Below are 13,857 nucleotides of genomic sequence, written 5' to 3' on the forward strand. Positions count from 1 at the left end.
ATACAGTATATATATATATATATATATATGTATATATATATCAGCATTGAAACCACCGAGTATAAGCGCTAAATATCTGTGTCCAACAATACTTCAGAACAGTAAAATGATAAATTACAGACCTCAACAACACATTTCTTACAGTAATGCACAATCTACACTGAGTTAAAAAAAAAGTTGGAAACGGTCACTTGTGTTTTATGTGACTGGTTAATCTACATCGCTGCACCATAAGCATCGTGTTTATGAAGAACATGAATGTCTATTGGTCTAAGACCAGAAGTTTGACTGTTAATGTTAATGTTCTAAAAATTAGGAAACAATTAATGAAGCAAACAAATCTGCAAAATCCAAACAAAATGGGTCTAAAGCTGAGGTCACTGCACCTTCTCATAATATTTGATCTCGTAGTCGAGGATGGGCATGGTTGTATGTTCAGGTTGCTGCCAGGAGAGAGCGATGCTGTTGGGAGAGGCCCAGTCTTTCTTCAGGGCCCCAATCAGAGATGGACCTGGTGTGAAAACACAACACACAGAAAACAGGTTGAGTGTAATTTAGTTGAAATAAACTTACCTGTAGACAATTAGCCAAACAATTGTTGCTAATCAAAATATCTATGTATAATTTTTCCCATGACTTCATAAAGTTACATGAGCGATACAATGCTATTGTTTACAGAGAATCACAGGAAGCAGAAGAATACAATAAAATACAGTATGTGACATTTTGGTACAGTGGTTTATCAAACTCTAATGCTTTTGCAGGACAACAAAAAAGAGGGAAGATTAGAAAGTTAATGAAATGATATTGTTGATTCATTCCTCCCTCAGGTCAGTAAACCATTTGTGTACTGGTCCTCAACTGTTTTGTTTATATTGTAGGTCATTAGTGTGGCCCATTAATAATGCATTATACTGGAGTTGCAATGCATCAACTTAATGTGTGTTAATGCAGCGTATTCTTACTTCATTGGCCAAGATTTTGGTTTATGAGTAAATACCTGCAAATGCCATTCCCACTCAGTTATTTTGGTTAGTGTTATCATGTAACATGCCACGTTAATGACGACATTATTCAACATTATCAGCAGAGCCTCTCAGAATTGCTGCCTTGGCTATGGACTCTTAGTCTTGTTGATCTAGGGAAAACCAGTTGACCACAGCAGGCAGGCGTTTGGATAAGGGTGTGCAATGAATACAGAGTGCAGAGTTTCCTTTTCTTATCCACACAAAACGCATGAAACCCACACTGTAGATTAACACCTGTCCACCTTGTCAGCAATAATTATCACACATCCAAGCTCACACTCAATTATTCGATTCAAAATAGGCTTTGCCGCTGTCAAGTCACTGTGAAAAACATTCACGGTTTTCCCATAAAATCATCGGCAGTAGTTTTAATTGAAAATACACTGAGGAAGCTCCATCTTTTTTTCTTGGACTGAATTGCATTAGCTGTGCTCTATGAATCTCTGCTGGGTAAATAATTGCAGTGAGCTCCCAAGAGAGGTCAGCAGATGTAACTGCCCTGAGAGTCATTATATATATCATATCATCTAATGTTAAAACGCTGACACATTATGTAGATAAAAAATGTAGGCCTGCTTTTCTCATGTGTATTAAAAGTGAAACAGTGGCATTGGCACTATTTTATTTATTTTTTTTCATTTATTCTACAGTGGTGTGCATGGGGAAGCTGTTTGTAGTTCTCACTGAATGAGGCTGTGTCTCAGGGGCCGAAGGCTTCAGGTTCACGGGGACACAAGGGGAATCAGGAATGGGAGGGTTTAGGGTTTGGGGATTAGAGAAGACAGTTTTAGGGTTAGGGTATTAAAACCACAGGTATTGAATGAGATGAGAGCTTTAGGCTGTAGGGGTTTGAACTTGTTAGCCACAGACCTACTACTAATAATCTAATAGAAAAAGCTGGAAGAAACACTGTCTCAAACTCTTTCCTGTTCTCTCTATTCCTCATTACTTGTCTTATTTAATCATTTGATCCCCATCCTTTGTTGGCTTTATGGCTTTACATCCTCATCCTCCTCTCCTCCTTTCCTCCTTTCGTTTTACCACCTAATTCAAACTTCCATGTTCACTCTGTGTTGGAAGAAATGAATTATATATTAGTATATTAGGAAGCAGGAACTTTTATGAATGTTGTTGAAAGCAGAGAGAGGGACAGAGTGTTTTGCTGTTCACAAACATGACTAATATACTTCTGTACTGACCAGGTTGAGTTTTCATTCTGTTATGCTATAAGAAAAACAAATTCCTTCCAGTGTTCTCTGGTTTTTAATGGATAGAAATTAAATTTAAATACCGTATTTTCCGGACTATTAGTCACTTTTAGCAAAAAGAGTCTTGTTGAACAGAAAAAAATAACTTATATAAGTCACATTTCTAATTATACCAATTACAGCCTGTAAGGCCAGGAATAACAACAAGCAGAAGTGCATTACAAAATTCATTCATCCATGTCAAGTAACATTAAACAACTCTGCCAACGTCGGGGGTGAGGGGTGGGGGTTAGGAGTTAAGAGTTTAGCATGAACATAAACGTTTTTACTTTTTCTTCAGTAAATTATCTTCAGTCGGTGAAGAAGTGTACCATCTAACACTAGTTACTACTCTACAGAATGACTGTAAAGCAGTCATATAAGTGACATTTAAGTCGTTTCGCTGTATAAATCGCACTACAAGAGGAGTAAAAAAAAAAAAAAAGAGCGACTTATAGTCTGGAAAACGCGGTAATCTGAAGTGCCTTTTTCATTGTATTGGAATGTTTAATTAATGTGACCATGTGTGTCTGTATAAGCTACAACTCTCATTTCACAAACATGTTGCCCATTACTTACGTGATTAACTCACAGTGACTATCATTACAAATGGCTCTAACATGCAGCCAGTGTGGGTCAATCATTTTTTAACTCACTCGAAGCTTGGTGACCACTGAAACAAGGCTGGAGAGGCGAGGTACACTGTGCAGCAGCTACGTTTACATTACATGCATTGTAATGCTTGGCTTCTCCTTAATAACTGACACCTTAATAGCCACTTAGAATTTGGTAAGTTGTCTTGAATGCTAGTGAAAAGAGAACTCCATAGTGTAATGCCTGAGTGATAATAACTAATAATATTTTCATAATCAGAGAGCTTAAAGGGCATGGTGTGTGCATACATGTTTAGTGTTGAGGTTTATGTGAATGCATGTGCTTGCATGTTTTTATCTTAAAAAGAGAGAATGGAACAGATGGAGTAGAAAATAAAACCTTCCAGCAACAATTATCCAATGTTACTGACTTCTTATGGGATGTCATTATTACATATAACCTTTCATATGATCATTTTACTCAGAGTCCTCAGAGGAAGAGAAGATTAATATCAGGGGGACTTTATCTGATCTAGCTCTGTGTAATGAACCGCTCTGTTGAAGCTGTGATATTGCAGGGTTCCCTGAGCTGCTTGTGCCAGCTGGGTACAACAGCAGCGACAGGGCAGTGTGGTTTGCGGAGTCATACAGTGGAGGCATCAAACTATGACACAGCAAGATGGTTGGTATATGCTAGGGTACAATAAACACAGGCTAAATACAACCTCCCTCTGGTTCAGAATCAAATCAGCCTCCCACCTCAAGGCACCGGAAAACGAACACTCATGAGTTGTGCAAACAAACAAGAAGTGTGCCCACACAAACAGCTGAGAGCTGATGTGTGAAAACAATGTGTTTGTTGAAGATGATGGCTACTGTCTAGCTGACAGAAGAAAGAAGAAATGTCTCATTTTTGCCTGTCAAGACAGTCCTCACTCATTATGATACAACACTCAAACACTTTCCTGGAGCAATCATACAAAAGCCATTGCTGCTTTAACTGAGCCATTCTGTTAGATGCAAACGTGATTATATTTTTTCACCTAAACATCCATCAGCTACACTCCTTATCCTGTTGAAGGCCACCAGGGAACTGGAGTCGGTCCCAGCTGACATTGGGCTGGAGGTGTGGCACACACCTGTGTAGTTGTGTAGTTATACCACAATAATTTCACTAAATTTAAATGAGACAGTCAGAACACACTGGGCAGTACAATATATTACCTCTGCCCCTGTGTGCATATTGTTTATTTCAAAAGACAGGAGGTTAAAGTGCATCACTGTCTCAAAGCACCGACAACATACTTGGAGGACACAAGACATATGGCAAGTGTCTTTAACGATTCTGTATGTGGGTTATTAGAGTTTTAGCATGAAATTTGCCAGAGGAACTGTCTTTCTCTGAGACGCAAAAGCATTGAAAAGCCATTAGAAACACCAGTCAATTACTATGCCCGATGGATGGATTTTCCAGTCAAGCGTGGTTAAGCTCAACATAAACTAATGGGGAGTCTTTAAATGAGCTTGACCTGCATATGATTTTAATTAGCTTTCCTGCCTTAAAGGCTTCCATTAACTGTTTAAAAAAATCAATAGAGCCAGTATTGATGTTGTGTGAGAGCTTAAACGATGTCCTAACACTTCACTGATTCACTGCTGATAGAGAGATATAGTGAGAGAGAAACACACACACACACACACACACACACACACACACACACACACACACACACACACACACATACATAATATGTTTACAACAGTCATATTGATGTGTCTCTTTTCTAAGTGTCTGGTTATATGTGTCTTGCAGTTGACCCAAATCAGTCTTTAAGCCTGCATCTGCATGGGTGAAGACAATTACAAGAATCACACAGCTAATGTAAAAACAAAACATACATTAAATTTATCTAAGTTTCATTTTATTTAAATTAGCTCAATTCACCACTTGACTCCATTTCGACTCTGTCATTGTCAAGAGTAAGCCATGCTTCAGCAGCACTTGATAGTTGCCCCAGGGAGCTAAGGGAATGAATGAATGAATTGAAGTTGTCTCCAACATTACCACTGGGACTTCAAGTAATCAATTGGAGCAATGTCACATTTATAGAATCTGTAATGTCTGTGTGTGAACGTGTTTGTCAATGTGGTTTTGTGTGTGCTGCTTTTACAAACCACGAGACAGAATCAAAGTGACACGGGGTCTGCTTTGTCGACTATTGTCATTACCCTTCATTAATGCTGGAGGTCATTCCCCATTGCACTCTGGGTCATCTGCTGTGTGCCATGAACTCCAAGCATAAACAGACACCACAGAGACCTGACAACGGTCAAATAAACTCAATCAAGCACAGTATAATTGAAATTGCAGCCTAATTAACACTGACCTCTGCTATCCACCTGAGAATCGGATCTCTGTAATGTTGTCCCTGCCTGTTTGTTCAACAATCAAGGTATGTATTTAGGGACTAGTAAAATTTGATATTTGCTTACTCTGTCCAAAGATCCTAAATGTTTTTGCCATCTCCTCAAAAATTAACACATGGTGTCACGTTGAATCCATAAACAAACATTTAAAAATGGCAGTTTGTGGTTTCATGAGAATTTACTTGATGGATCTATTTCCTTATGAACACCAGCCAGAAACAGTAGGATTGCAAGGCAACCAATGGAAATGCTGCACAGAACTGCTGGACAGATAAATAAACAACATTGTCCATGGACAGAAAAATCACTATGTTAACTCTCGACAAACCTCCATGTCGTGTTATTTTTATGAGGTACAGAAGTGGATTTTTAACCTTTAGAGACATCTGGACTTGTTTCTCTTTGCTTTCAGTTGTTATGTTAAGCAAAGACTATTCTCCTCCTTTCATTACACAAATGAGAACCTATGTTGACGAGCAGCTCTTGCAAAGAAAGCAAATAACCATATTTCCCAAAATGTTGAGCTATTTGTGAATACTGATCCATTAATCTTTTTTTTTAATTAGCAGCATCCCTCAACATTATCTTTTTTTTTTTGCAGTTTTTTTAATGTACAGTGAATAAATTAACTATATTTTTTAAATTCAGCTCTCTTTTCATTCTAAAATTAAATCTGATTCATCCGCTAATTTGCCAAGGCATGCAGGCATTTATTTTAGGTATTATTGGTAAAAGGGCTGTTACAGTGTACTGTGTAAAACAGGACTATTTTGAACTCTAATACCATTTCCAGACAGCAGACACACATGACACCAGTCTACTTAAAGCCCATTCGACCCACGTGAGCAGTTGTCATGAGACAGCTGTCACCCTATTTTGTCAGCAAATTTCCGTTTGCAGAGTAGCTTCAAAGTGATAACCCTGTGAATTACACTGCTCAACACTGAATAATTTACCAGATAAAAGTTAAGTTTAAGTTTCACACCTCCATCTGTCTGTCTGTTTGCAAGCACTTTGTCTGTCTCCTTCTCTTTCTCTTTCTCTTAATCTGTTGATTGTTTAGTGTATTTATTATATATACCAGTACCATTTCATTCATTTCTATTTTGGTGGCACTGTAACACCAGGTCAGTGAAGCTGGGCAGCGTCCGATCCATGTCCAACCCTGGTCGAGAGGAGGCCCATGAAGGAGGCTTGGTTCATTTAACCCAAATGGACAGACCCCATGGTGCCCTGTGTGAGTCTGAATAAGATGAGTTGAACCGTTGGATTGCTCATGGTTCATTCCTTCTGTGCACAACTTTTGCAAGCTTCCAATGAGGTCTTCAAAGACAATGCTAATCACTGCGTAGCACCTGTGCATCAGTACATAATGGCTGCTTCTGAAACCATTCCAGTGTATACTTAAGGTATACGGTAGCTTCACATTCCTTCCTCCATTTCCTTCCCTACAATCTCCATATAAAGTGCCGCAATTTGCTGGTCAATCATCTTCAGCAATCTCTCTCCCCATTTTGTTGGTGTGGGATTCTTTTTCTAGAGGCATATTGTTGCTGCCTGTCGTCTCTGAAAGGAAAAATGGATGTGACCCATATGACACTAAATAGCTGTCAACCGGATCTAAACTGGGACAGTTTCTTGTTCTCCCTCAGTACACCTGCAATCCCCCCCGCTGTGGTGGCTGTCGCGAGTATGACAGTGGAGAAAAGCTCCTTAGACTCCTTTGCCCCATCCAGATGGTGACTACAACAGCTATCCGGACCATTTATCATGTGTATCTGCTGAGTACAGGGAGTTAACAGGTAATTAAAATCATCAGTCACGCAACAAAAGCAGAGGTTGGGGAGGCAGTGAGAAAAGCAGAAAAGGAAAGAGACCTTTCTTTAGGTTTTGAGCTATTCCCACTAATTTTCTCTGCCTTTTTACTTAGGCTGAGAAAATAGAAGTGGGGAAAGTAACTACAAATGAAGAAGAAAAGAGAGACTCATTAAAGAAACCTGGTGAGACACAGTTTGACTTTGTATGGTCTTTGACTTGCAAACAGCCTGTATGTTTAAACCTTTGTCCGTTTATTGACAATCTGCGCTAAAGCAGTGGAAGAGGGATTAAAAGAAAGACAGGCAGACTGATACAAAGTGAAAAGAAGTGTTGCCTACAGTCATGTGAAGAAGGTTTGTGTGCTAGCTAGCCTGTCTGACACTCTAAGGTCCCGTCTTTAATAGGGTCCCAGCTTGCCACTGATCCCTCTTGTTCCGAATTAATGGGGATGTGGAAAAGCAATGACGTGTGGGAAAGGCCAGTGAAATCGGCCCTATACTGGCCCACAACAATCAATACTCATTTGGCCTCCACCTCTCATTCCCCAAAAGTAATTAATGAGAAGAACGGAAGTATCTGACTGTTGACAGCTGATTTCCCTGCCGGTTCATGTCCTTAACACCCTGTCCTCTTCTCATGCTTCCACTTAAAAGCTTCATTATGGCTGAAACAAAGCATTCAGTATTGGAAAGTGGTGTGGGCTGGCGAAGATGTCAATGCTCATAATATCCTCACACATGAGAATAAAAACCTAAAAAAAAGTGGCACCATACTCCAGCCAGGTAAGTGTACACAGGCATCTGTTCTTCATTTTAATCCACATAATTTAAATTTGGTATTTTGCTCAATTTGTCTCCTCCAGGCCCAATATGATAAAGCTTGTTTAGTTAGACACTCTAAGCCTATCCATTGTTTGATGTGAAATGACACTGGGCAAGAGGCACAGTATGGTTTGGACACGTTTCCAGTCTTTCACAGGGTTGAATGTAACACAGGCAACCATTCACACCTACAGGTGATTTTGAGCTGCCTGCATCTTTTTGGACTGTGTGAGGCAGCCAGAGCACCTGGGTTGTTGTCTGTCTGTATGTGACCAGGGTGTACCCTGCCTTTCCCCTGAGTTGGCTGAGATTGGCCGCATCCCTGGCGACCCTTTATAGAAATAAGCAGTGTAGATGATAGATGGATGCATACTGCCTTACTGTGGGTATGCGCTGAATGTGTTCAAACTTATATTTTTAAACAAATGTCATAGCTTTCAACCATAGTGCTGTGTAGACTTTAACGTACTAAAACATATGAATCAGATTACACTGTGATGATGGTGATGCCAATGATAGTTTTAATAATTACAGAAGCATTTCAGAAGAAAACTGTATCATATCTTTTAATACGGTTTTGCTTTCCTACTCACAGAGCAACCGAAATTATGGTGAAAAAAAATTCTTATGTTACATATAAATATGATTTACACTAAATCTTGGACCAGAATAAAAGCTTTCCATAGCTTCAAAATCTGGTCTCCTCTCCTCTCTGAATAGGAGTGCATAGGGAGAGGAGTGGAGTGGCACTGCAGTGGAGGTACAGTATAAATAGCAGTCAACCCTCCTACAGCACCCAGAGCAGGTTTACTGCAGCAGAACACACAGCAGGCAGAATGGCAATACACGCTTTCCTATAGAGCTCATTTCAAGCATAGCCGTCTATACACAACCCTGCTGCCAAAGTCAACCCTCCTGGAGTTAAAATAGCCCACACAATTGATACGGTGATGTGTGAACAGGGTCATGAAAGATTGCCTGAATAGAGTATACAGCATGCACTTTACAATCTCTCATAATGCAGAAGTAATGCAGTCCCTGTTTGGACCAATCATTCAACAAATGTGAAAAAGGTCAAAGATTTTCTACGGAACAAAGAAAATGCCCTTTTGCAGGGATGGTTCTTGTTGTTTCTTTTGTGGGTGTGGTGCCTTGCATTTGTTGAATACACAACAGTTTTTTTTATTGGCTAGCACTACCAAAAGTGGGACAAACTGAAACTTATGAAACAGAAAATGGATGGATTAATCAATATTAACAAACTAATGCTCAGAGAGGGACATCTGCTGAGTGAGAACAGTGCATTAAAAGGCCAAAATCACTCCTATGGTACTTGTAGATTCCCACTTTAATAAAAACTGTCTGACATGAGAAGAATGTATTAACAAATGAAGCAAATGAGTAGTGACCACCATGTACATGATGTGTTTCACAAGTGTAGTAAGCATGATAAAACAAAGATGTTCATTGCATCTGATGACTCACTCTGAATTTATTTGGAAACACTGTGGAAACAGAGCATAAACTGCAAGACCTTACACTGAGTGTGTCTTCAATGGCTGTTAAAGTGTATAAAGGTCAACAGAGATTTAAGTAAGAACTGCTGTCATTATGAATTGTTTGATGAAGTGAGGCTAATGCAATTTCATTTAAATGAACTGAAGCGACAAAAGACATTGGCAACTGATTTATCTAACTTTCAGAACACAATGGACCCACATTATTGGGAAGAAATTCACCCCTAAGATTGAAGAGGGGATTGAGGTGAGAGTTGAGAGAGAGAAAACTTCAGACAACATCCATCAGGACTGCAGAACAATGAATCCAATCACTCTGTATTAATGAGCCAATGCTTAAAATAGTTCCCGTTGTGAGGTGAAGTCAGGGGAAATGATCTTTGCAGGGGGGAAGAAGCTGATAAAAGTCTGGGCATAAATCATTTTGCACAGTAGAAAAACCTAATCTCTTTTCCTTCAAGTTCCTCACCTGCTTTGAACAGCAGCTGAATAGCGATCCTGGGGAATAGCTATTCTTAACGTTGTCTGGTGAATAGGTGACATACAGTACTGTATGTCTGGAGGGCTCAGAAGAGCTGACTGAAGATATTTATTGCCACACACAACATGTGGACAGCTCATTGATGGTCTTCAAAACTTAAAGCTAAAAGGCATCCAGTCACAGTTCTGATGCTGAATGTCGAAACAAGCAAATTGGTAGTGATAGTAGTGATGATATTTGAGTTGATAAGCTACTTTTGTTTAGGGAATAAAATTTTATTCAGGTGAAATAAAAGGACTATAATGTGAGTGGTTATTTCTAGTAAATGGTATTTAGTCCGTAAAGCACACTCCTATGACAATAGCCAAGCTTTGAGGGAATTTTACATGGCACCAAAGCACATCAGCTACTTGGGATTTCATACTGATGTCCTAAGCAATTCACACTAATTCTTTATATGCCCCTGAGGATTGTGTTAACTTTATGACTTTGTTACTAGCCTTTTGTATCTGATGTTACCCATATTAAGCAGGTGAGTATTTGTATGTTGTCACCTGAATACAAATCAGAGAAACAAGGCCAACATAGGTAAAGATCCTCCTATTGGGCCCAGCTGCGCTATAATGCACCTTTACACGTCCTTTTCACTTCCTCTGGCCCTTATCACCTCTTTCTCAACTCATTTAGCTCCAACTCCAGCCCTATGATGTCACAATTCTCCCCACAGCTCCAAACTAAACTGCTCTGAATTCATGTATGTGTATGTGTGTTGTTGTATATTTGTACTTATATCTTTGTGAGAACCAGCACAGTCCTATTAGATTGAGGACATTTTGGCAAAGTGAGGACATTTTGGTCGGTCGTCACATTTTTCGGACTCCTGTTTGAGAGTAATAAGGTTAGGATTAGGTTTAGAGTAATGGTTTTGCTTAGGCATTTAGTTTTGATCGTTTTGGTCCGTGTAAGGTGCTATGGAATGCATTAGCTCATTGACAGTCCTCACAAAGACAGAAGTACAAGAATGTGTGTGTGTAGTGGCAGCAGGTCATGGGCATAGATAAAAGAAGGTGCTGAAGGGCAGAAAATAGGCGGGGGGCAACAGATGCCCCAGGTCACATGAAGCCCCATGGGGAGCCAGCTAAACAAACCTGCCAGCAAAGACAGTAAGCAAACACCTGCTAATACTGTATCACAGATGCGCACATTTATTAAGTCTACACAAAGATCCACACAGACACACTGGCTGTGTTATTTACATACCCTTGTAAACATCCATGCCCCTATTGCACATTGGTTGCTGGTCCTCATTTTTGCTCTTGAAGAAATCATGAAAAAAAAAAGAATTGTACATGTAGTACTTAATTAATGTTTGTTTGATTACCTATTTAAGTGTTTGTTCCAGAATATTTAATTTTTTTTGTTGACCACAGAAAGTTGACCACTGGATCAAAATTGCCTGCAATTATCAACATTAGCCTTCCAACTCCTATAGCAGCACTGCTATATTATATATTATTTGTTAAATGTCTAATGACTACCCAGCTGTGGTCTCTAAAATAATATAAGAACAGGAATGTTAAAGTGATATAAAGACCAAATAAGTCTTTTTTCTTTCTTATTGTTCAGACCACAGGTTGAACAATTCAGTTGAATTATGTTAACGTGGATCAGCATGTGAAGCTATAATGTTAAGACATATTATTTTCCAATTGATGAAGAAAGAGAACTTTTTCATATCAACTTATTCCTGCAGTTTTCGCCATTATCTCAGAGGTTTTTCTTTCTCTTCATTTATCATGCCAAATAACAAGAACTATGCTGCAGAAATCCTGCACAATGAAACATAGGACAGAACAAACAGTGGCCTATCTGAGCAAAGACTGACAGGAAATCCAGAAGATCTTGATGTTATGGTCTTTGTCTATTCTCCTCTGTTTCTCTTCCACCCACTACCAGCCTTCCTCTGACGGCTCTTTTTATTTATCACTTTTCTAATCACTTCCCTTCCCCGCGTCTCGCTCTTCTCTCATTCTTTCTCTTTGCCGAGCTGATGGCAACGGCTGGGTTGTGATCCAATCACAGACTGGCTGCAGCAATCACCGTCTGCTGATTGGTTTTATAATCCTCACTCAGGATCTCAGATGGGAGAGAATCAGCTGGCCTAGAAGTGCTGTTCAGAAAGCTGTCATACTATTGCACACACATACGCACACATGCATGCACACACAAGCGCCTGTGAAAACACACACACACACACACACACACACACACAAATACTTTCTCTTTGTGTCTATATAGCACTTCTTGACTCCACATCATTGCTTTCATTCTATCTACAAAAGTTATCTATGAATGTGTGTGCATGCATGTGTGTATATGTGTGTGGTGGGATAGCAATAGCTGAATAAAGAGGATTCACTCACCTCGAGTTCTGTATCTGGAATACACTGTTTTTCATCTCGGTGTGTGTGTCTGTATGCTTTTAGCTTTTGTATGTACGTCTATGTACAATATCATAACAGGTGTGTTTTTTAAATATGATGCAAGACTGCATCTGAGCCCTGCAATACTACAATAGGGCACAGAGGTACAGAATGAACTAAAATGTAAGTGAATGCAGTACAGCAACGTGCACACTCCATCCCAAACTCCCAGATCAATAATCTCAACATTAAATCTCATATTTAAACATCCGGAGAATAACAGCTAATCTTCAAGGTACAATATCAGAGCAAAATCCCCATATACCCACAGGTAACAGCACAGGGTCGATTTGCCTTCTAGCATGGATATCCATATGAGAAGAGAAAATGTAATTAGCTAATACACAAAGGTGCTGTTCTTGAAAAATACAATAACTCATATAAACTCGAGTGGCTGCAAAAAAGAACAGTTCCACATGTGTTGTGCTTTAGTTCTCTATGCTTACAAGTCCCACTAAACATTTAGTTTGCAATCTTCTTAAGCCAGTTTCACCCAGTTGCAGCCTGCAGTTGAAATCTTTTGCTTTAGGTTGTTGGGTCTAACTTTCTGCCTGTAACTTACTGTATGTCCTATTTACTGTGTCCTTGTCCTACATTTGTAAAGTTACATGAGACAAACAGGACTTTGAGTTTGTCTTCCAAGTGTCTATCAAAATTAATTGCACAGGGGTTGTTTGGAAATGTAGACTAATACAGTTTAATAATCCCATAGTGCACTTCATTGTGCACTGACTGCCCACTGCTCCGGGTGTGTGTTCACGGTGTGTGTGTTCACTGCTGTGTGTGTGCACTTTGGAATGGGTTAAATGCAGAGCACAAATACCGAGTATGGGTCACCATACTTGGCCACATAAGTCACTTTCACTTCACTTTCACTTCAAGTGGCTGCTGCAACATTTTGTTCCACAGTGGATGTCTCAGGCCTGGCAAAAAGCCAGAAAGTAATTAAATGTTTCATGAAAGTCACAGCGTGTTTTGAGGCTTTGCTTGATTTAAATACTTCCTGTTTAACCAAACATCCTTTTTTTTTTTGTTATTTGGCTACTATTCATAGGGTTGGTTTACATACTGTACTAGTTTTAATGTTCTAGGTCCATGCACTGCCATGTGAGTGTAAGTATGCTCTATTATATGTAAATCACAAGAGTAGTTGAAATATGTGTTGATTTTTGCAGTTATCAGAAAAAAATCAAACAAAAAGGGATTTAAAAGTCGCCGCAGGTGTGATACATGACATATTTCTCTGGAGATAGCTGTGAGATGCTGTGGCTCCCCTATTCTGGGAGCCACAAGTGACAAAAACCAGAAAGTATGCAGAGATAAGAGTGAGCACAGTTCATGGGTGTTCAGGTGTTAGTGCCATCCCAAAGGTAATTAGGAAAAGGCTTTCTTTAAATGGCTTGAGGACAACAGCAAACAGTATAACACAATATGGGCTTCAT

The 13,857-nt window shown here is 39.4% G+C and overlaps 1 protein-coding gene across 2 annotated transcripts in view; it reads right to left on the reverse strand.

Moving 5' to 3' along the window:
- Positions 1-13,857, reverse strand: part of LOC113123121 (ephrin type-A receptor 6) — a 140,562-nt gene that overhangs the window by 26,574 nt on the left and 100,131 nt on the right. For both annotated transcript variants that reach the window (XM_026294939.1, XM_033325799.1), the window contains one exon: positions 387-511. In XM_026294939.1, coding sequence (XP_026150724.1) covers positions 387-511 — 125 coding nt within the window. The remainder of the gene's footprint in view (positions 1-386; positions 512-13,857) is intronic.

The sequence above is a fragment of the Mastacembelus armatus genome, chromosome 21, assembly GCF_900324485.2.
Source record: "Mastacembelus armatus chromosome 21, fMasArm1.2, whole genome shotgun sequence".
NCBI lineage: Eukaryota > Metazoa > Chordata > Actinopteri > Synbranchiformes > Mastacembelidae > Mastacembelus > Mastacembelus armatus.